The following is a 21,846-nucleotide window of genomic DNA, read 5'->3' as shown; positions in this document are numbered from 1 at the left end:
ACCTAAGCTGCTGTAATGCACAAAACAGTTTGTAATGCTAAAATGGTAGCTAAAGCAAACGCAGTGTGTTTGCAGCCCATCTTAATAAACAAGGAAAGCAGCAGAAGTGCTGTGTGGAAATACTTGGAAAACCGAAGGACACAGACAAGCCAGTTTGCAAGCGGTGCTTTCGGAACATTTCAACGAAGGGCGCTAAAGCCTGGTTTATATACTCGTGCACCTCGAATTTTGTAACTTTGCGTGCGCCGCGCCGCAGCGCAATGAACAAAGTCATGTTTGCAGGGTTCATACCAGAGACCGTATATTTAAGTGGACTGGACAACATGAGTGAAAAGTGAAGCCTCCGCGAGTCAGCTGCACTCTAGTGGCTGGCTGCAGTACAACTTTTAACCCCGCCCATTCCCATGTAAGTGAACGTGCCAGACGAGAAACTTTGAATTTTTATTACACGTAAAATAAGTTTTATGAGCAATTATATTTTGTCAATTCTATAAGACCCCATTGCGTTAGTATCTCTCCCAGTGTTTTTCTCTATGATAAACAGATTTAATAGAAGTTATTAAGTGTTTTTTAAAGGGGTGTGACAATAAGGTGATTGACAGTTAATAGCTGAGTTGGTTGACATCTAATACCAGACGCTCAAACGTAAACGCGCTCAACAGCAAAACTCTATAAAAACTATCAACAGCAAAACTCTCAACAGCAGAATTAAAACCTTTTACCTTTGTTTATTTTGTAAAACGTCAAAAGTGTCTATACTGGTGGGCGTATCCTAACGAATATTGGGGCGGAGATACAGTCTCTGGCGGAGATACGGTCCTGCCTACCGATTCTAATGCGCATGCTCTGGCTCCAATTTTCATCTACTGCTCAAGCGCATCCAAGATGGCGGTGTCCGTGCGGCCATCTTGGTGGCTTCAAAAGTTCACAATGGGAGTCAACGGTGATGTACCGTCCATTATATATACAGTCACTGGTTCATACACGTTTACAAGGTGGAATTAAAACACTTGTACGTCACTTTCGTCAAAACACTTGTACGTCAAGGTCCATTTCAATATTTCCCAGCACGTTAAACTTAAATATTTATACATATACTTGAAATAATTCGCTTTTTTATCACATTATTTAATGGTGATTTATTTTCAAAACACCCAATCTTAACGTCTTCACGTTCTCTCATGTTTCGTCCTGGAATTTCCAAGAGGCTCGTATTTGTTAACGTAATACAAGAAAACTGTTCAGTCAGACAGCTATTTGTTGTGAAACGAAGTAGTTACAATTTCAAGCATTTTCAAGCACTTTAACCTAAATTCCAGCACTTTTCAAACCTGAAACACAAAGCAACATTAAAATTGGTCAGGTAAATATTCCTTCCCCTGTTTTTGAGGGGTGTTTCTTTATACTACCACATATCGTTTTGGACAAGCGGTTCGAGCAGGGTCGCGCGAGCATCTTTTTGCATGCTTCTACCCAAGTCTATTGCATGCAAACACTTATAAGCACTCTGGAGATGGTCTGGCTTGCCGGTGGATGTACTGATGCCGGGGTTGGATGTGCTATTGCTGTAAGAGGACGTGCTGATGCTAGCTCCTACCTGAGGCTCACCACCTGCATAGAAGGGACTGTGACTACTTGGCAGGGGAACTAGAACCACAACTATAACTATAGAACTACTTTGACTTTGGCACGGTGCCTTTGACGACCCCTACTTGATTCCTCCCCCAATCAAAAAACCCCTAGTGTGGGATCTGAGACACTGACTAGGTGCTTGTGGTCCGATGAAGTCACAGATATTTTTCTTATTGACAGCACCTTTACAGCTGTCTGGTCAGCTCTGATGCCCTGTTAGTTCTTCTACCCAATTGGTCGTGAGGAGCTTATTTCACTGGTGGAATCTGCTAAGCCCTCCACATGCATACTAGATGCCGTACCAACCCATCTACTTAAAGAATTACTGCATAGAAATGTAGAACATTTGCTTACCATAATTATCTATTCTCTGAGCCTGGGCTACATTCTCAGTTCATTTAAACTTGCAGTCATCAAGCCGCTAATTAAAAAACCTGGTCTTAACCCCCAGGAACTGTCCAACTATAGGCCAATCTCCAATCTGTCATTCATATAAAACATTTTTGAGAAAGTAGTTTCTTCACAACTCTTTTCCTTCTTACAGACAGAACATGTCAAAGTTATTCCAGTCTGGATTTAGAGCTCATCACAGCACTGAAATGGCACATACTAAAGTACTGAACAATCTCTTAATATTCTCTGATAAAGGACAGGTTTCTTTTCTCATACTGCTAGACATCAGTGCTGCTTTTGACACCATTGATCACAACAAGAAATAAATTTGACTTTGACTCTAATACCGAATAATGACAGGACTGCAAAGATGTAGCCGGCCAACCTACGTTACGTTTTTAGTGCATTTTACAATAATTGAATAATTTAAATCTGTGTTATTTAATGCATGTGTCTTGTATTTATTGTAATATTAGTTTTAAATTGTGAAAGTAGTTAAGCCCATAAACTGGATATTTTCAAGTTTGTTTCAAAATTGGGTAGGAAGATCACAATTAACGTTAAAAAACTACGCTGTTATTTGTTCAAACATAACTTTTTTGTGTGGAATGTGATGTCTGTATATCACTTAATAAACGGGGGAATGCAGGCAAAATAAATCTAAGGCTATACAAATAACACCTTTCTAGAAGCTTCTACACAGCAGTTTAAATGCTACCGGGTGAAAGGTCATCAAGACTGAATATAAGACGAGCATCCTCCAGGTGTTGCCAGCATGGGCTGTGGGTCACCATGGATAGGTCGTGGGTCACCTTGGATAGGTCGTGGGTCACAACTTTGTGGAGAAATAATTTAGATCTTTTCATAAGTACTATTTATGTGGAGGTTTATATTGGTATTCTGAAGAGACAAATGCTGCCTTCAACAATGCCAGGCCTGTTTCTTAGTCACAACAGTGTATGTTCAAGACAGAGTATATGTGCTTGGCTGGTCTGCTTGCAATCCACATCGGTCTTCTATTAACATGTATGGCACATCATTATGAAGTGAATGAGATGATGGCGACCATGCACTGGCAAGCAGCTCAAATCTCGTGCACTGCAAGAATGGACAAACATTGTACTTGCAAAACACCAACAATTAGAACTTCACTTCCCCAATGATTAAACAATATAATTAAAATGAGATGGTAACCATGCCTTAGACCCGGCTATTTCTAATTTTCAATTAGAATTGCTCCATCATTGCAAACATTGTCCTTTTGTCTGTTTAAAGGTTTGAGTGAATTAACAAATACAGGGTACCCGTGGGTCCTTAAAATGTCTTAAATTTAGTTTTCCATATTCAAGGCCTAAAAATGTCTTAAAATGTCTGGAATTTTATGAGGGGAGGCATTAAATTATTATAAGTGTGTGTTGTTCAGTTGTTCTGGCGCGATGTGAACTTTGCCGAATCTAGCGCTAGGACCATGCAGAAAATAACTGCTCCAGGGTCCTAGTGCTAGATTCCTAGCGCTGGAGTATACGGCCTCAACAACGTCAACAATTGTTGCATCCCCAGTAATAGTATTATTTTTTCTTGTGAGAGGTATTAAAAAGGTCTTAAAAGTCATTGAATTTGAGATTTAAAAGTGTGCATATACCCTGAAATAACAGATTTTAGATTTTTAGAGTGTCCCAACATTTCTGTAAATAGGGTTTGTACCTAAAACACAGAAATACCAGAACTCCAGATAAACTCACTGATTCCAGAGTCTTTGCAGCATTAAGGTCGTGCAGGTTCCACAGAGGACAGTAGATCTGTGTGAAAAATCCATGCCGTTGTGCTGTGCCATAGAGCCAGGAAAGGACCACACTGCAGGTGCTCATTCGTCTTTGGGTCAGGCTTCATGTCGCTGCTGGTTTACCAAGTTTAGCTGGATGAGTATCTGCTGGTTTACCAAGTTTAGCTGGATGAGTATCTGCTGGTTTACCAAGGTTAGCTGGACGAGTATCTGCTGGTTTACCAAGGTTAGCTGGACAAGCAGCTACATGAGATTAAATCACTTCAGTCATGTAATCTCTCATCATGGCTGACAGAGACATTGAATTTGACATTTTTGGATCTATGCAGTAAGTGTTATAGAAAATGAACTGTAGTAAGATACAGTTGTATTTCAAACCATTGAATGTACAAGTACTGATAGGATATCAGATTTAGATGAAGGCAGATTGTGGAGTATGGCTTTATAAATCACCAGGCACCAGCGGGGTTCCTTTTTTGTCAAAGCCAGTCTGTGAAACGCAATGAGAAGTGTGTTTATCACCAGTGTATTGGACAGTGAGGAGAAGTGTGTGTATCACCAGTGTATTGGACAGTGAGGAGAAGTGTGTGTATCACCAGTGTATTGGACAGTGAGGAGAAGTGTGTGTTTATCACCAATGTATTGGACAGTGAGGAGAAGTGTGTGTTTATCACCAGTGTATTGGACAGTGAGGAGAAGTGTGTGTTTATCACCAGTGTTGGGGGGTAAATATCCTAGTTTGTGGAAATGTCTTTTAACCTCTAACTAATGGTCAGCGTCTGACATTATTGTGCTAATGAGACATGACTTACAACCACTTGACGATAAATGTCATTAGAACTGCATAACATAAACAGTATTTTTCTCAAAAGAAAAAGATCCTGGAGTAGATTGCTGCATGCATCTTGGTCATTTCCAGAAAATTTGATGGCCACACTGAAATCAGTATCTGGATGTCTGGAGATAAATGGTGTCTGTGAGCAATCGTGCCATCTCTTGATATTGTTGTGTGTGTTGTGCCTTAGCTGTTTTTGTGCAGGACTGGATGCACTGGTAGGGAGATCTGTTCTCACAGATGTTTTGAAATGCATATCTCCAGTGGTATTGCATGCTATTATGTGAAATGTGTGTTTTTATATGTATGTATGTCATTTAGGATTATCACAACACCTCAGGAAGTATCTCCGCATTGCTTCTGGTTCATCCTGTTATGTATTAAAAGGACTTCATTGCTGTAGGGCTGTCAGAATAAGTTACATCTGTGGAAGAAATGGTGTGTTGTGGCCCAGGAGAAGATTCTTATGTCATCTGGCCATCTCTGAGCTAAAGTGTTTTTTTTTTTTTTTTTTTTTTAAAGTGTCGCACACCCGCTGGTGAAATAAACAGTCCTGTCTTCTGTTCTTGATATGTGGGTCTCACTGAACATGTGACGCATCTTGTCAGTATCACATAGGAGGCCTAATGAGCTTGTGGAGTTTTAATCAGGCTCATGGGCTATTGTGGTATGGGTTTGTCTATGGTGTTTATCTGTTATTAAGGCGAACCATAGAAGCACTGAACCCTGAATAAACCGAGCAGGAGTGGTCCATTACATCCTGCTACACCACTGTTTTGGAGACAGTTGCCCCTAACAACGGGACTTGGAACTGAATGCTCAACCCTCCAGTTCTTCAGTCCAAAGACCATTTATTGTTCTAGAATGGCCCCAATGTTCTCGAATGGACCCGATGTTATAGAATGAACGCAATGTTCTAGAATGGACCTGATGCATAGTGTGGTTTCATACTGAGGTTGTTTTTCATTTGATGGAGGGACAGGAGATGTGGAAAAAACAAAACATTTATATTCTACATTCTTCTGTTTATTCTGTATATTATGAATTCAGATCCGTGATGGAAAACGTGTGATGGAGTGCCTGAAGAAGGCCCTGAAGATTGCCAACCAGTGTATGGACCCCTCCCTCCAAGTGCAGCTCTTCATCGAGATCCTCAACCGATACGTCTGTTTCTACGAGCGGGAGAATGACGCGGTACACCCCTCTCCCCAGCACACACTTTGTTTTGTTTCTTCACTTCCTTTCTGGCTACTTCCCCCGAAGAGGGGGAGACCGGTTGAGCGTAAAAGGATATGTCAAAGTCAAATTTATTTATATAGCGCATTTTACAACACATGTTGTCACAAAGCAGTTTTACAATTGTATGGGTCCGGATCCCTAATGAGCAAGGAAAAACTCCTCATGATGGCAGGGATGTGAACATCAATTTAAACATCCATTGATTTAAACAAACATTCATATGGGGACGAGGTTGAGTGGAAGAAGCTTCTCCATAGGTGCATTCTAGATTGCACCATTTTTACATTTACATTTTATGTCATTTGGCAGACGCCCTTATCCAGAGCGACTTACATTTTATCTCATTTTTTTGAGCAATTGAGAGTTAAGGGCCTTGCTCAGGGGCACCTTAGTCATGGCCTCAGGTCTGGGAATCGAACCCACGACCCTCCGGTCACAAGACCAGTTCCCTAACCACCAGGCCACGACTGGCCTCATTAATTTTTACCTAATTAATTAATTGTACTATTATAATCACATTGTATAATACCCAGGCAGATGATGGTGGGGATGAGGGACGTTCTGAACCACAAATTCTACCAAACATTGACACCAAAGAAAGGAGCCGTGTCTGTTGTCAAGAAGTACATAGGGTTTTAAAGGGTTTTAAAGGTTGAGCAAAAGTCAAAAAAGCAAAAAAAATCAGCTGCACCACCCATAATATAAAAGCTAGAAAAACTAGCTTATAACTTGGTGCGTCGTGACTGGTGCGAGGGTCCGCGCGACAAAAATGATGCAATCGCGGTGGCTCCGCTGTTGCGTCGCGAGGTCGTGCACCTCTCGATTTTTGTAACTTTGAGTGTTCCGCTCTTCAGCATTGTGTTTTGAGCCAAGTTATATTTGCAGGGTTCATACACCTTTACAAGGTGGAATTCAAGCACTTGTACGGCATTTTCAATGTCCATTTTCAATATTTTCCAGCACCTTCAGCTTAATTAAACATATTTATACAAATACACATATGGTCAAAAATAATTCGCTTTTTATCACATTAAAACATATGGTACGGTCTCCCCAGTATTCGACCACTGTTATTATTTATGTTTAAATTAGTGGTGGGACTTTAACACGTTAATTTCGATTAATTAATTACAGGAAAATTAACGCACTAAAAATAAATAAATATCTTATATAAATATAAGAAACTTCCAGATGGAAGTACAAACAAAAATAGTGTTATTTGCACTTTATGTAGGAAGGAGTTTGCTTATCACAGGAGCACTTCCACCCTTCGTTACCGCCTCAACGCAAAACATGTTGGGGCTAACGCGCAGGTCAGTAATGATAAGTTAGCTGCTAAATGTATTCCTAGTACGATAGGGTGACCAAACGTCCGTATTTCCCGGGACATGTCCGTATTTCACATCCTGTCCCTGGCGTCCCGGGTTTTTTTAAATTGAGGAAATGTCCTGGGGTGAGTTTCCCGAAACGTTCTTAGCGCTAAGTACTTCGTAACCTCGTATGAAACGTACGAGGTTAAGAAGTATTTGGCGCTAAGAACGTTTCGGGAAACTCACCCCTGGTTTTTAAATTACCTTCATTGGACCATTAAGACTGGATTAAACTTTCGCAGGTGACCGTAGCGTGCGACTTCACACACGTTTATACATGACGCGTCATATTATTTGCGTTGTTCGCTCTCTGTGGTCGAAGATAAAGGCTTACAAGAAGCGCTGCACATTGCGTCAACTGATGCAAGTTACGAACAACCGTCCAGAAAGACAATGTCGAAGAAAATCCAGCAGCTGTATGATGAGGAAAGGGAAGTAAAACAGGTTATTGTGAAGAGCGCCACAAATGTGGCTCTGACTGGGGATCACTGGACCTCTGTTAGCAACAAGAATGATCTTTGTATGACAGCTCATATTATAGATGATGAATGGAAGATCCAGTCATTTGCTTTGAGCATGCAGAATACCACTTCTAGGCACTATGGAGATGCCTGTGGCAGAGGCCTAGGAAATTAAAGAAAAATATACCATCTAAAATGGTATTTAAAAACATTTAAATCTTCTTAAATTTATATTTTTCATGTTAAATGCTGAAATGCGATTAAAATGCGATTAATTTCGATTGATTAATTACAAAGCTTCCGATTAATTCGATTAATTTTTTTAATCGCGTCCCACCCCTAGTTTAAATATTATGTAATTTAATTAAATGCAAGATATTTGGGACTTTTCAGTACAATACAACCATTGACAAACAGCCCTGTCTACTTAATGTCTAAATATCTCTTATTTGTTTTTAACAACTGGTGTGCAATTTATAATATTATGTGTAGCTGGTTCACATAAGTTGTATAAACCTAGTTTTGATGTCTGAAAAATGTTTTAAATAAAAGGTTTTGCATTTTTACTGCAACTGTCATGCTATATAATTCATTCACTACTTTAGTGCTACAATTTGAAAACTGATCATGTGGGGCCATGCAAATCTGTATTATATGTAATGCTTAGGCAGACATTTTTCTAACAGTGGAATAGGGTACTCTTAACCACTCTACTGCAGTAATTCTTTTCGTAATCAACATAGTTAACACATCTTGCATGAGGGGGGGGAAAGCGTCTAATACAGTGAAACCGATATAATTTCGAAAAATACCATGATATAGAATGTTGGTCATACTGCCCAGCACTAGTTCATAGACACTAAAATGGTGGAACCTCAATCTAAATTTGGATGTAAAGTACAGTTAACGTAACATCCCAGCACCAGCAACCTGATGGCACTTCTTCATACCTAATGTCCACTAGTTTTTGGTTGGTTTGTTTGGCTTTTTTAGGGTCCACACAAGTAGTGTGGGAAACCTATTGTAATTGTTAGGGTTTTTCTTCTTCTTATTTTTCTATGCATAAAACGCATACTGCAGCCTAGACCGTAAGGCCCAGAGACCAAACTTGGCAGAAAGCTGTAGTCTCTTTTACCATGATTAAGTAGAGACCTAAATTGGCCTGATGGTGGCACTATAGTGCAGTGTTTTCACGTTTTGGCCCATATCTCCCACACGGTAGGTCCTAGAAAGAAAATTCCACTTCTGGATTCCTTGGCTCAAGCCAAACAAAAGGGTTAAAAATTATTAAGCTCCACCCACTTAGATTTTTTGCTAATTTGCATAATATGCAAAACCTTCTTTTGCCTACTACTCCTTGGGTTTTCATGTGATCACCACAATATTGGTATCAAATTACTCAGAAGAATCTCTTTATCAAAAGATATTTGACATTGACATTTGCATACACTCTGGTTGTGACACGTCAATCAATAGCTCTAAGGCTGTGCCTAATTTACTTCAGCAGCTATAACTCAGCAATGCTTTGAGCAATCTTAATGAAACTTGATAAGCTGATAGGGAACATGACTTTGAGGTCACAGGTCAAAGGTAGCCACGATTGTCCAATTGGGGGTGCTATAACATGGAAAAAAACTGTTTCTCATCAAGCATTGGTCACATCAAGCCAAAACTTTACAAGCATCATAAGGGCTTCAAGTGGTATAAGTGGACCACAAGTGGACACTTGGTGATGACATCATCACTCAAAAAACATGGCCGCTATGAGCCAATAAATTAGTTATCATTGCTTATCATTGTTACTTATCATTGGCCTATCGACATGAAACCTTATCACTATGCATATCTCAGGACTCCCTGTCACGCTGTGCCGTTTCGAAATATTTGGCCACTAGGTGGCATAATTCGTCAAAATCATGACTCCAAAGTTTTGCTTAGGAACATGCAGTACACCTGACAACTTTGCATTTTTGAATAGGACTTGTAACTGCATAGTTTTGTTACTTTCATCAATTGTTTGAAAATAACACTTTTTGAACTACTCCTCGGAATTTGATCCAGTGATGCCAAAATTGGTATGGGCATAATCTGTAGGCTCTGTGGGTAAATAATTATGGATAGTGTTGGATTTTAATTTTTCAGTTTGATCCATTTTCCCATTACATCATTGGGGTCATGCCATATATAACCTATATTGCTGTAATTCATAAACCATGTAAGTGATCAACTCTCAATTTGAAAGCCTTTTATAGACTGAGGCCCTTGTGAGATCTGCCAAGTTTGGTTCAAATTGGCCTGTCGGGGGCGCTACAGTACCCAATAACCTTACACATCATAAAAACTTGTGCTGCAATCCTGTTGTGCAGAATACATGTAAAGCACACAATTCCACAAAATGTGACAGCAAAGATGTTTTACCCTAAGGCGTAATTGACAAAAAAAAGGCTACAGACATAACGAATGCTAGACCTTCAAAAATGCTATATATATATATATATATATATATATATATATATATATATATATATATATATATATATATATATATATATATATATATATAGCCGCAAACAGCGATTTGCGGGTTCACACACAAATAGGCATTTTGGCCTCAATAGGTAAAAAGATGCCCAAAAGTTCCTAAAAGTGAAAAGAAGCCGTTTCAGTGGAAAAAATTTATAAATAAATCAATGTGCAAAAAAAAGATTCAACTGAGGCACTAAATGTCCAAAATGATCAAAATAATGTGTATTGGCAAAATGATTTAGATCATAGAAGTAAATCACATGTTGAGATTAGGTTTTTGTGTTTATGTAAGCAATACTTTTCAGTCAGTTTCAGTATTTGGCCAGTAGATGCAGCCCAAGTACTACCATACTGGTATTACAGTCACCAAAAAGACATTTTAGTAAATTAAAAGGTTCATTTCTGGTCAGGCACTGCACTTTTTTGTTATGAGATATAATTTCATAATTACTTACCCATTAAAAGAAATAATCTATGCCCACCCCTAATATATATATATATATATATATATATATATATATATATATATATATATATATATATATATATATATATATATATATATATAAAAATAAATTAGGGGTGGGCATAGATCAATTTTTTTAAGTCTAGATTAATCTCACTGAAATCTTGAAATTAATCTAGATTAATCTATATTAAATGGTTCATATGCGTGCTACCCAAGTAAAGACTAAAAGTCAGTTTTTGAGATAGGGTTTCTTAATACAGAGGGTGCATTAGACCAGGGGCTCATCTCCTGTTTCCAAAATGCATCAATGACTGCTTGAGAAAGCTGTTCTACTTTGATACTTGAAGAAAAAAAACGTGCTCAATAAAATGTAGGCTACTCGTGTTCAACTCCTGTTATTCAGTTAAACATGAATTTGTAAGCCTACATAATAAGGGGTTGATAACATGTTTATTCAGCTAAACATGAGATTTGAAATGTAAGTCATTAAGTACATTTAGCCTGTTTTCGGCGGTGGCGACTCAGTGCTTGACCCAGCGTCAGCAGCATTAGCAAACGGGTGCTTTGCGTTTAAATGGTACTTCAGACTGGTAGAACTCCTACAATTAACTAATTGCGTGTTGCATAAGATGCAAACAACTTTAGTCTTGTCAATGTCTCCATTAGGAAGCTTCTTAAAAATGAATTTTCCATGAAGCAAACCTGGCGGCTTCGTGGCTGCATCCATGTAAGCACACGTGCGATTTGTTGTGGGTGGTAATTCACAGGTTTGAAAACTCGTTCTCGCCCCCTACTGTGCAATTTGGTTAGGAATACAAACGAGCTAAACTATCAACGTGAAAATCATCAGTTTGCTTACCTATTTTGACCTAGTTCCCAACCCAACTTTAAGAATAGATTAATGGCGATCTTTTTTATATCGCCATAAGAGTATCACATTATCGAATGCCGATAACGGCCCACCACTAATATATCATTTTTATTTATTATTAATTTTTTTGTATCAGTAGGTACATTTAATGTGTATGTGTGTGTGTGTGTTCTACAGGTGACTGTTCAGGTTCTGAATCAGTTGATCCAGAAGATCCGTGAAGACCTGCCCAACCTGGAGGCTAGTGAGGAAACAGAGCAGATCAACAAACACTTTCACAACACCCTGGAGCACCTGCGTCTGCAGAGAGAGTCGCCGGAGTCCGAGGGCCCTGCGTATGAGGGCCTTGTTTTGTAGGATGTGTGTATTCACACGTACACACCCCCGCACCATTCGTTTGTGTATACACACTCGCAGAGAGATGGTGTGTGTAGACACCCACACCTCCCCAGACTGGAGAGCTGCAGTGTGTGTAACATTTGCCCTACCTATCATGTCTGGCCTTATCTCTCTGGCCATAATCACCATGTTTTCTTCCTCTCAGAGTGGAGAGCCATTCCACTGTATGTTCTGGTGAGTGTGGTGTAGTATTTGCTTTGCTGCTCCTCTTTCTCGAGGATTTTTCAGTTACCTTGTTATCATCTAGGAGGGAGGAGGGACGCAGACGCACCCAGACAGCAGCGCTGTCTTTGCTTAAAAGTGCACCATGTCGCCATGGGCAGACGTGGCCCCCCGAGCCTGTAATGCTCTCACTCTCCTCTAGACTCAGCATGGGCTGCGTTTCTGTTTGCTTAGGAGACCTGCATCTGTGCAGCTCTTTGTGTTTTGACCCTCCTTTCACACTCTCTCTTTTCACTCACTCTCTCTCTCTCTCTCACTCTCTCTAGCTTTGCTCTTTCTCTCTGATTTTGTGCACTGTTCATTCTGTGGCAATGTTTATTTTTGAGGAGAGTATGCTGGAGTAGAGGGTAAATGGCATGTTTTTTCAAATACAAGGCACATTGGGTTTTACAGAGTGAAGGCAGATGTGAGAATGTGTGGATTGAATGAAGTGTCTTTGACTACCAGTCTTTAAAACAAAGAACCATCCTCATCTACCAGTCATTAAAGAACCATCCTCATCTTTTGAACAAACTCTCTTGTTACTTTATTTTCAGATCATGAGTTCACTTCCATATATTGTATGTATAATCTAATTGTAAATCAGCTAAAACCGAATAAATATCATTGATTTCATGACATTTGCACAAATAAACAAAATATTAACCCCATTTTTCTGTGCATGTTTTTCTTAAGCAACAGTACTGTACTTTGTTCTTCCATTATGAAAACTCTGCTGCTTGTGAATGTTGAATTAGAGATTCCACTACAGCATGGAACTTTAGCAATGAGCTCAGACTTGTGTAATAAAAGTGAGTGGGGGGCTATGGGTGGGTGATGTGTTGTAGTAAAGTGTACTTTTTCCTTCCTTGACTTTAATAGGGAGCGTCTGTCTGTCATGTGTTTTCAGATGTGTGCTAACGGGATTACAGGTTAAGTATAGAGCTGCTGCTATTTATTATTTCACTTTCACTTCACATCCTGGAACTAAAATAGTTGCTCTGCGAAAACATTTTTCATTTACTACCCAGGACTGCATTTAGCAAGTAAATATTTCAACATGGCCTTATTGTATTAAAGCAATAAGGAACCTTCTATGCAGGATGTAAAGAAAGATGGTGGACTCTTGAGTAAAAGAGTCTGGAGAAAGGTAGCAAAAAACATACTTGATTGCAGCACCTTTTAAATATGGATATGTATGACAACCAAACCCTCCAGTTCACCTGGAGTGGTGTAAACTTGAGTCAGTTTATACAATAAAATTCAAGACTTCTGTGCTGACAACCTGGAATAAACCAGAGATCCTGAGAGGCGCTGTGAACACAGTGGGTTCAACTATCCACTCAGCCTTTGTTTTAACTTCTAGTAATTGATCCTATGTGACAGTCTACAATCTGTCAGCAAGCAACTTTGAAACCAGTGAATCACGTGTTTCGGGTTGGTTGCTCTGTTACTGCTTGTTGCCAGGGAAACTGCTCTGGACTCTACCTTTTAGAGTTGTGTACATTGCTAGGGAGGACTGGTTATATATATATATATATATATATATATATATATATATATATATATATATATAATTACACACACACAGGGGTTGGACAATGAAACATACACCTGTCATTTTAGTGTGGGAGGTTTCATTGCTAAATTGGACTAGCCTGGTGGCCAATCTTCATTACATGCACATCATTGCACCAGTAAGAGCAGTGTGTGAAGATTTAATTAGTGGGGTGAGCACAGTTTTACTCAAAATATTGCAATGCTAAAACATTATGGGTTCAAAAGTCAAGTCAAATTTATTTATATATGCGTTTTGCAGCACATGTTGTCACAAAGCAGCTTTGTATGGGTCCAGATCTCTAATGAGAAAGCCAGACGCAGCAGTGGCGAGGAAAAACTCCCTATGATGGTGGGGATTAGGAAGAAACCTCGGCAGGACCAAGACTCAAAAGGAACAAGGAACATTGTGTGGCTCACTAAAAGAGGACAAATAGATGGTGCATGTCTTGCTGGCGAATCTGTGACCAAGATATCAATGAATCAATCAAATTTTATTTTTATAGCGCTTTTTACAACAGTTGTTGTCACAAAGCAGCTTTACAAGTGTCCGAGTCCTAGCCCCCAGTGAGCAAGCCAATGGCAACAGTGGCAAGGAAAAACTCCCAAAGTCTTAGTGATGTATCAAGAGCCACGGCTGCCCAAATCATGGCAGAATTAAATGTGCACCTCAACTCTCCTGTTTCCACAAAAACTGTCCACAGGGTCAATATACACGGTTGGGCTGCTATAGCCAAACCTTTGGTCACTCGTGCCAATGCCAAATATCTGTTTCAGTGGTGCAAGTAGTGCAAATCTTGGGCTGTGAACAATGTGAAACATGTATTGTTCTCTGATGAGTCTACCTTTACTGTTTTCCCCACATCTGGGAGAGTTATGGTGTGGAGAAGCCCTAAAGAGGCGTACCACCTAGACTGTTGACCAGAGTGAATCATGGGGGTGGATCAGTGATGGTTTGGGCTGCCATATCATGACATTCCATTGGCCCAATACTTGTGCTAGATGGGCGCGTCACTGCCAAGGACTACCGAACCATTCTGAAGGACCATGTGCATCCAATGGTTCAAACATTGTATCCTGAAGGCGATGCCGTGTATCAGGATGACAATGCACCAATACACACAGCAAAACTGGTGAAAGACTGTTTTTTTGGAGAAGTGAGTCAGGAAACGTTTTCCTCCACTAGCATCACGTAGTGACCTGGCCACTATCCTGCAAGAAGAATGGCTTAAAATCCCTCTTACCACTGCAGGACAGCAGCAGCACAAAAGCACTGAGATGTTGAAGCCTCAAAAACAGCCACAGAATTTAATTAACCAAATATTACATATATTTATGGTATATGGTGCATTCTGGTTATAGGAGACTCTCAGTGGGTTATATAGATAATTGGACATGTTATGAGGGCAGGCCTGACCTTTTGAAGTGAGAGGGCATTCACCCCTCTTGGGAGGGTGCTTCTCTCATTTCCCGTAGCATATCTGCTAGGCTTAATAGTGGTAGTGTAGGAGTAGTTAATGGGGATTGACAAACCAGAGCCGAGGCCAGGCAGCAGACACACAGGCTAAACCGACTGTCTGCGAGCTGCAAAGAGACATCACCTAGGTCACACCAGATTGAAACTGTGTCTGTTCCTCGAGTACCAAAACATTTTTCTCGCAAAGTTAGCAGACAAAATTCAATCAATGTTAAATTCAACTACGCTCCCTCAGAGAGTAGTTTAAATCTGAAACTAGGACTGCTGAATATTAGAACCCTGTCATCTAAAGCATTGCTTGTTAATGAAATGATTATCAATCATAATCTATGCATGCTTTGCTTGACGGAAACATGGAGCCGACCAAATGACTATATGGCCCTAAACCAAGCTTCTCCCTTATCAAATGTAACAACCAACAAAGCGTCGCAGTCATTTATGTTAATTACTATTTACCGCCCCTCTGGTTCATACTCTGAGTTCTTACAGGAGTTTTCAGACTTACTGTCTCATGTAGTGCTATCAGACGTCAAAGTTAGAAGTGTATAGAGACTATCATGGAAAAGCAGCCTTATTGAATATAAGCATGCCCCTCATACGGCAAAATCCCCATACTTATAGAAAAACATAAAAACAATTCAGGACTCCTATTTAAAACTGTTTCCAGCCTTACGAGGAGCCATGAACAAATCAATTCACTAATCCCACTACAGTGTAGCAGTAACAGTTTTATGAAATTCTTTAATAATAACATTGATAAAATTAGGGAAAAAATTAGTAGTGCTATCTCAGAGCCTGTCAACATGCCAATGCACCTTGGCAGCTGTCTGATCAGCTCTGATGCCCTGTTAGAGTCCTTCTCCCCAATTGGTTGTGAGGAGCTTATTTCACTGGTGGAATCTGCTAAGCCCTCCACATGCATACTAGATGCCATACCAACCCATCTACTTAAAGAATTACTGCATTGCAATGTAGAACCTTTGCTTACTAGAATTAACTATTCTCTAAACCTGGGCTACATTCCCAGTTCATTTAAAATCGGAGTTATCAAGCCGCTAATTTAAAAAACCTGGTCTTAACCCCCATGAACTGTCCAACTATAGGCCAATCTCTAATCTGTCATTCATATCAAACATTTTTGAGAAAGTAGTTTCTTCACAACTCTCTTCCTTCTTACAGACAGAACATGTCAGAATTATTTCAGTCTGGATTTAGACCCCATCACAGCACTGAAACGGCACTTACTAAAGTACTGAACAATCTCTTAATAACCTCTGATAAAGGACACATTTACTTCTACTGCTAGACCTCAGTGCTGCTTTTGACACCATAACCATTTTGATCATAATATTCTACTTAATAGGCTGGAGACACTCATTGGCATAAGAGGTCAAGCACGCTCCTGGTTCAGGTCCTACCTGACAGATCGTTACCAATTTGTACTAGTAAATAACGAATGCTCAGAGCATTCTATGGTGAAATATGACTTAAGACTCACCTATTTAATCAAGCCTTCAGCTAATATTCCCCTTGTAAGGTGTGGGGATCAGGGGCCCCCAGACTTTGAGATTTCTGGTAATCTGAGATGTTGATGCTGTCATCCAGCTGTGTCATGGCATCACTCTAGTGCCCCCATACTCAAATAGCGGCCTGGGAGATTGTCTAAGTTGACAGTTTACGTTTAAAAAAATACCTTACCTTATCACAGTTTTAATGTGAGGGCTGAGAATGTTTGGTCTTGACCAGCTGTGGAATATCTGGGGGCAAAGATGCTGTGGCTAAACGTAACTGATTCTCCAGGTGGGTATCTGTTAATCTTGAACGAAGTCGGGGAAGTTCCCCACCCCTGGTCTAGACAATGACTTGACTGGAAAGCAATGTCTCAGTGAGCCCTCATGACTGGTCACCTCTGAACCCCTCCCTTTAGTTATGCTGCTATAGATCAGCCTGCCGGAGCCACATGCTCATCACTGGCACATGAGGTATGTAAGTTTAAATCAATGGTGGTTTAAATTGATGTTCACACACTCAGTCTGTATTGTCTATCTTTTTGCATGCTTCTACCCAAGATAATTGCATGCAAGCACCTACAAGCACCTGGGAGATTGGCTTGCCGGTGGATGTACTGATGCCGGGGTTGGATATGCCATTGCTGCAAGAGGACGTGCTGATGCTAGCTCCTACCTGAGGTTCACCATCTGCACCGAAGTGACTGTGACTACTTGGCCAGAGAACAATAATCTTAACTATAACTGTAGAACCACCCTGCACACCACGGGCTTGTGCTAACTGGCTGCCCAATGGAGGATGGGTTCCCTTTTGAGTCCTCCCGAAGTTTCTTCCTAATCCCCACCATCATAAGAAGTTTTTCCATGCCACGGTCGCCTCTGGACCCATACGATTGTAAAGCTGCTTTGTGACAACATGTGTTGTGAAAAGCGCTATATAAATAAACTTGACATATTTATATATTAAATATACCTTAGCAAATATTCAGGGATTCAGTTTCATGAAATGGCTGCCATTTGGAAAGGTTTTGTAACAGAAACCAAAGAGATGTGGCAGATTGTAATAGCTTAATGTAAGAACAGAAGTGAACAGAGTGGGTCTCAATTTGCCCTGTTATAATCCTTCCTTACATGCTTGGAGAAACTTGAAATGGCTGTTAATGTAAGAATAAAGAACGGAGTCCAGTCCGAGTTTGAGATATCGTTTGTCTCATCATTTAATCCCACGTGTTAAACATGAAAGTGGGTTAATTAATCTTTTAAAATATCCTCCGAGAAACATACTTGAAAATACACTGTAGGCTATAGGACAAAGTATTCATTGCCCATCAAGAACTGATAGAGTTCAGTCCTGATTGACTTTTTCTGGTCAGCCTCCTTAAGAACAGCATCAGCTTTTAATGAAACAAAAGGACACCGAATTTCAACGCCGGCGTTGTGCGAGCAGCGTTGGGCACTGTTTGTGCAGTTTATTCATTGACCTTGTGCAATACGTTTGCAAGGCAGCCGTTCCTGACGTGTCTCAGATGCGTCTGCACTGCTGCTCTAATTGACAACAGACTAATCACTCTAACTTGTTAAAAAAAGTTACATGGAGTTGATTCGATCTTAAATACTTAAGTGTCGTCGTGTAAAAACGTCACATTTTAAGTATAATCCATTCCTGAAATCATTTGAGAAACAAAAAACATTTTCTGGAATTGTGTAAGCATCGATTTGACAGGATATTCGACAGGGCACACTGACATTTGACGAGATATAAGTAAAAAGTGTGTTTACAATTTACAGTCGTTTTCAATTTAAAAAAATTACGAACACAAATAGCCTTTTCACAAATCAAATACTAATTGATTTGTAAACATTGTTGACCAAAAATAATAATAATACAAAAATAAATACAAATCAGTTTCATTGCTTGCTAGTATTTTTGGTCCATATATTGGGGTTGGATTTTAATTTTACTTGGGCACAGTAATTTACTGAATGCTCTTCTGAAACTGGTGTGGCATAGAGGATACAGCACAGGATTGATGGATGAATTAACCCATAGAAGCCAAAACGAGATCTCGTACAAGTAGTGCTGCACACATTGTCCGTGGCATGCAGCGCGGATTATCATTAGCAGCGTGTATGGGGCCCAACACAGACCAAACACGCAAACTATTACCGCAAGAGATTTTGCTACTTTCTTGTCCCTGGAAAGACGAAAGCGGCTTGCCAAGTTTGAGGACATGTCCTGTCGGTTTCGATGCACGCCACACGACTGATCTGTGTAGTGCAATCGTGTCTCCTTGGAAGTCGGCACCATATTCCCAATCTGCAGCGGTGGAAGGTCCGGTATCGCGCTGATCCTTCGCTTCACTCGGCCGGGGTTGTCTGGCTCAGTTGCTGAAATCTTGGCGTTGGATATTCGACAACACCTAGATTTCGAATGCATATCTACAACGCTGCTTGCTTCAGCTGGCCTTACGAAGAAAACGCGTTGCATATCGGGCGCTCCGAACTGCTTCATGTCGCCATTCCTGAGGCGCACACAAGTCGATTGCTCCTCCCTAATTGTACACCGGTTGCGAATGTTGATGTAAATGCTGAGGTTAAAATACGTAACGCTTATGAAAGGCGTGAAAAACTCAACAGTGGAAGCAGTCATCAAAAAGTACCAGTTGAAGTAAAACTCTGCATAGCACTCTCCGTCTGGTACCACGCTTCTGCCGGTGATGTGCTCCCAGCTGATAATTGCTGGCCCGTAGAGCAGGAAAGCGGCGAGCCAAACACACAGCATCTTCAAAACGGCCTCACGCGTTACGCCCTTTTGGCATCGGTAACTGACCTGCAATAGAGAGCTCTACTGATTTAATTGCTCAGAGGTTACATGTAAATTATTAAAGTGGGCGCCCTTTAGCGTAATAAAAAAAAACTGGAACAAGTCATTCTTCGCGATCTGTTATTTTCAGATTACGATCTAGAGTTAATCTTGTTTCCATGCATTATTACACTCGTTTGAAATGGATAACTACACGAACGCTCTTCTCATCGTGTTTTACAACTGAAAAATGACACGTTGTTCTTACCGCTCTTGTGACGGAGAGAAACCTGTCGAAGCTAATGAGAACGATGTTAAAGACCGATGCTGTGCAAAGCATGTAATCCACCACCAGCCACAGCTTACAGAGACCCCTGCCTAGTCTCCATTCCCCCGTCAGCACATAGGGGATGTACACTGGGATGCAAAACCCTCCTAGCAGAGACAGGTGTATATACTTTAACACAGCATACCTACATAAATAACGATATTATTCTGTGGATGAGTGAGGAGTCACTTACCGACCAGAAAGTCTGCTATAGCCAAATTTAAAAAAAAAAAATTGCCTTGGGTGCGCAAACTTTTCTCTACTACAAAAGCCAAAATGACCAGCGCATTGCCAAGAACCGTGGCGAAGACTAGGAGGGTCATAAGCACGGTCAAAAATACAGATGTAGTTTGAGAAAACTGTCCATATTGCGCGCGCCGGTTGTCAAACGTTTCCAGATCACCAAGAGGCGTTCCGTTATCTCTTTCTTGCACGGACCAGTTAGACAGCAGTGGATCCCCTGACTTCCACACGGATGACACTGGAGTGGGAATCCCAAAGCCGCGTCCCATTGCAAATAACGAAGATTGCATGGTTGCGCTGCTAACTCCCGTCTGATATCACTTACTGGCTGCAGCGACATATATGTATTTGTCCTTCTGAAAGCAGAACTGAAAAGCGCAACCACGAGACGGAGTTTTATAACGGGAGAGCTCAGAGCGTTTATTGGCTAGAGGCAAAAAGCCGCCCTGATGCGGGGGTGGGGGGGTCCTAATGTTCTTTTAAAAGACGGGTGGTTTTACCCTCGTACGTTTTGTCTGTAGAAGTGCACATCTGTTATAATCTTGTCACTATTTTCAGTGATTTAGTGAATCACAGCTAATTCGATTAAAACGTAGCCTTTCAAATTAAGGAAATTAACTGCAAGAACTGAGAACATTTAACAGACATAGGTATCACACACTGGGTCCGCAGAGCATGTGCAGCTGCAGAATTTCATAAGTCAGAAATCGTTCCATTTGCTTGAAGTCCAGCCTTATTATTATATAATGTACTTTCTTTTAATGGAATTCTTGACCCTGTTTATCAGTTGATAGGTTATCAGTGAGATGACATTTGATGCCTGTCCAGTTGATGCTGGGCCAAAGTCCTTTTTACTGATCTCATGACAGCCAGATAGCCTACTTGAATGCCTGTGGCGGTGGCCACATCTCATAAGAATCCTTTGGGAAAGTCTGAACGGACTGTCAGGTTTAATGAGGTGTGTCAAATGAACAGGTAGGATTAGAGTCAAGGCTTGCATCCTTTCACAGTCTGTAGAGTCCACCAGCAGATATAATGGATAAATGGGGTGATTAACTCAGGGATCGATAGAACAGTTTGTGCTTCTCAAATATCTGAGCACCTTTTTTTTCCTCAGAGAAAATGCAAATGAATGAATTTCTAATTTCTATTTTTTTTCTTATTTTTTATTATTATTTTTTTACAGAATTTGATTTATCTGAATCAATAACTAGTACAGATGTGCTCCCTAAATATAAACTCACCCCATAACCAAGCACAGATGTGCTCTCAAAATAAACAACACTCACCTGATAACTAGGCACAGATCTGCTCTCTAAATATACACTCAAATATCAAACTAAGCACAGATGTGCTCTCTAAATAAACACTCACCCCATAACTAAGCACAGATGTGCTCTCCAAATAAACAACACTCACCTGATAACTAGGCACAGATCTGCTCTCTAAACCAAGCTCGCATTGCATTGTGTTGCATTGCAGTGTACCTGAATTAACAAGCAGTCACTAATTGAAGGTGTTTGCTAGATCCAGGAAACTTCAGCAGATCTGCTGGGTGAAGACTTGTTCGGATCATGTGTGTAATAATAGTTCTAATCTTCCTGGTTTCCTGCTAATCAGTGGATATTCACTTTGAAGGCACACACCCCACAGAACAGATAGTAGAGCATCTCTACAGTCTCATACACTGTGTGTAAGCAAGCAAAAAATCCTTCAATCTCCCTTTCCCCAACACATTTTACCTATGAATA

The 21,846-nt window shown here is 40.4% G+C and overlaps 2 protein-coding genes across 3 annotated transcripts in view; one reads left to right on the top strand and one right to left on the bottom strand.

Annotated features, from left to right (window-relative positions):
- Positions 1-12,850, top strand: part of vps35 (VPS35 retromer complex component) — a 52,326-nt gene extending 39,476 nt beyond the window's left edge. For both annotated transcript variants that reach the window (XM_077000844.1, XM_077000925.1), the window contains exons 16-17: positions 5,694-5,837; positions 11,757-12,850. In XM_077000844.1, coding sequence (XP_076856959.1) covers positions 5,694-5,837; positions 11,757-11,936 — 324 coding nt within the window. In that variant the 3' untranslated portion in view covers positions 11,937-12,850. The remainder of the gene's footprint in view (positions 1-5,693; positions 5,838-11,756) is intronic.
- Positions 12,851-17,797: 4,947 nt separating this feature from the next.
- On the bottom strand, positions 17,798-20,398 carry hrh3 (histamine receptor H3). The gene is made up of 3 exons (XM_077020726.1): positions 20,046-20,398; positions 19,793-19,959; positions 17,798-19,551 (listed from the first exon to the last, which is right to left on the bottom strand). Exons 1-3 carry the CDS (start codon positions 20,383-20,385, stop codon positions 18,640-18,642), a joined length of 1,419 nt encoding a protein of 472 aa, XP_076876841.1. The 5' UTR covers positions 20,386-20,398; the 3' UTR covers positions 17,798-18,639.
- Positions 20,399-21,846: the final 1,448 nt, after the last annotated feature.

Source organism: Brachyhypopomus gauderio, chromosome 1, assembly GCF_052324685.1.
Source record: "Brachyhypopomus gauderio isolate BG-103 chromosome 1, BGAUD_0.2, whole genome shotgun sequence".
NCBI lineage: Eukaryota > Metazoa > Chordata > Actinopteri > Gymnotiformes > Hypopomidae > Brachyhypopomus > Brachyhypopomus gauderio.
This window is presented reverse-complemented; position numbering and strand designations above follow the sequence as displayed.

Bases quoted from the DNA above. Each gene is read 5' to 3' on its own strand.
- hrh3 (XM_077020726.1), bottom strand. From the start codon at position 20,385: ATGCAATCTTCGTTATTTGCAATGGGACGCGGCTTTGGGATTCCCACT. The intron at 19,960-20,045 runs GTAAGTGACTCC...TGTCTCTGCTAG, and splicing joins TATAGCAGACTTTCTGGTCG to GAGGGTTTTGCATCCCAGTG. The intron at 19,552-19,792 runs GTAAGAACAACG...TCTCTATTGCAG, and splicing joins TTCTCTCCGTCACAAGAGCG to GTCAGTTACCGATGCCAAAA.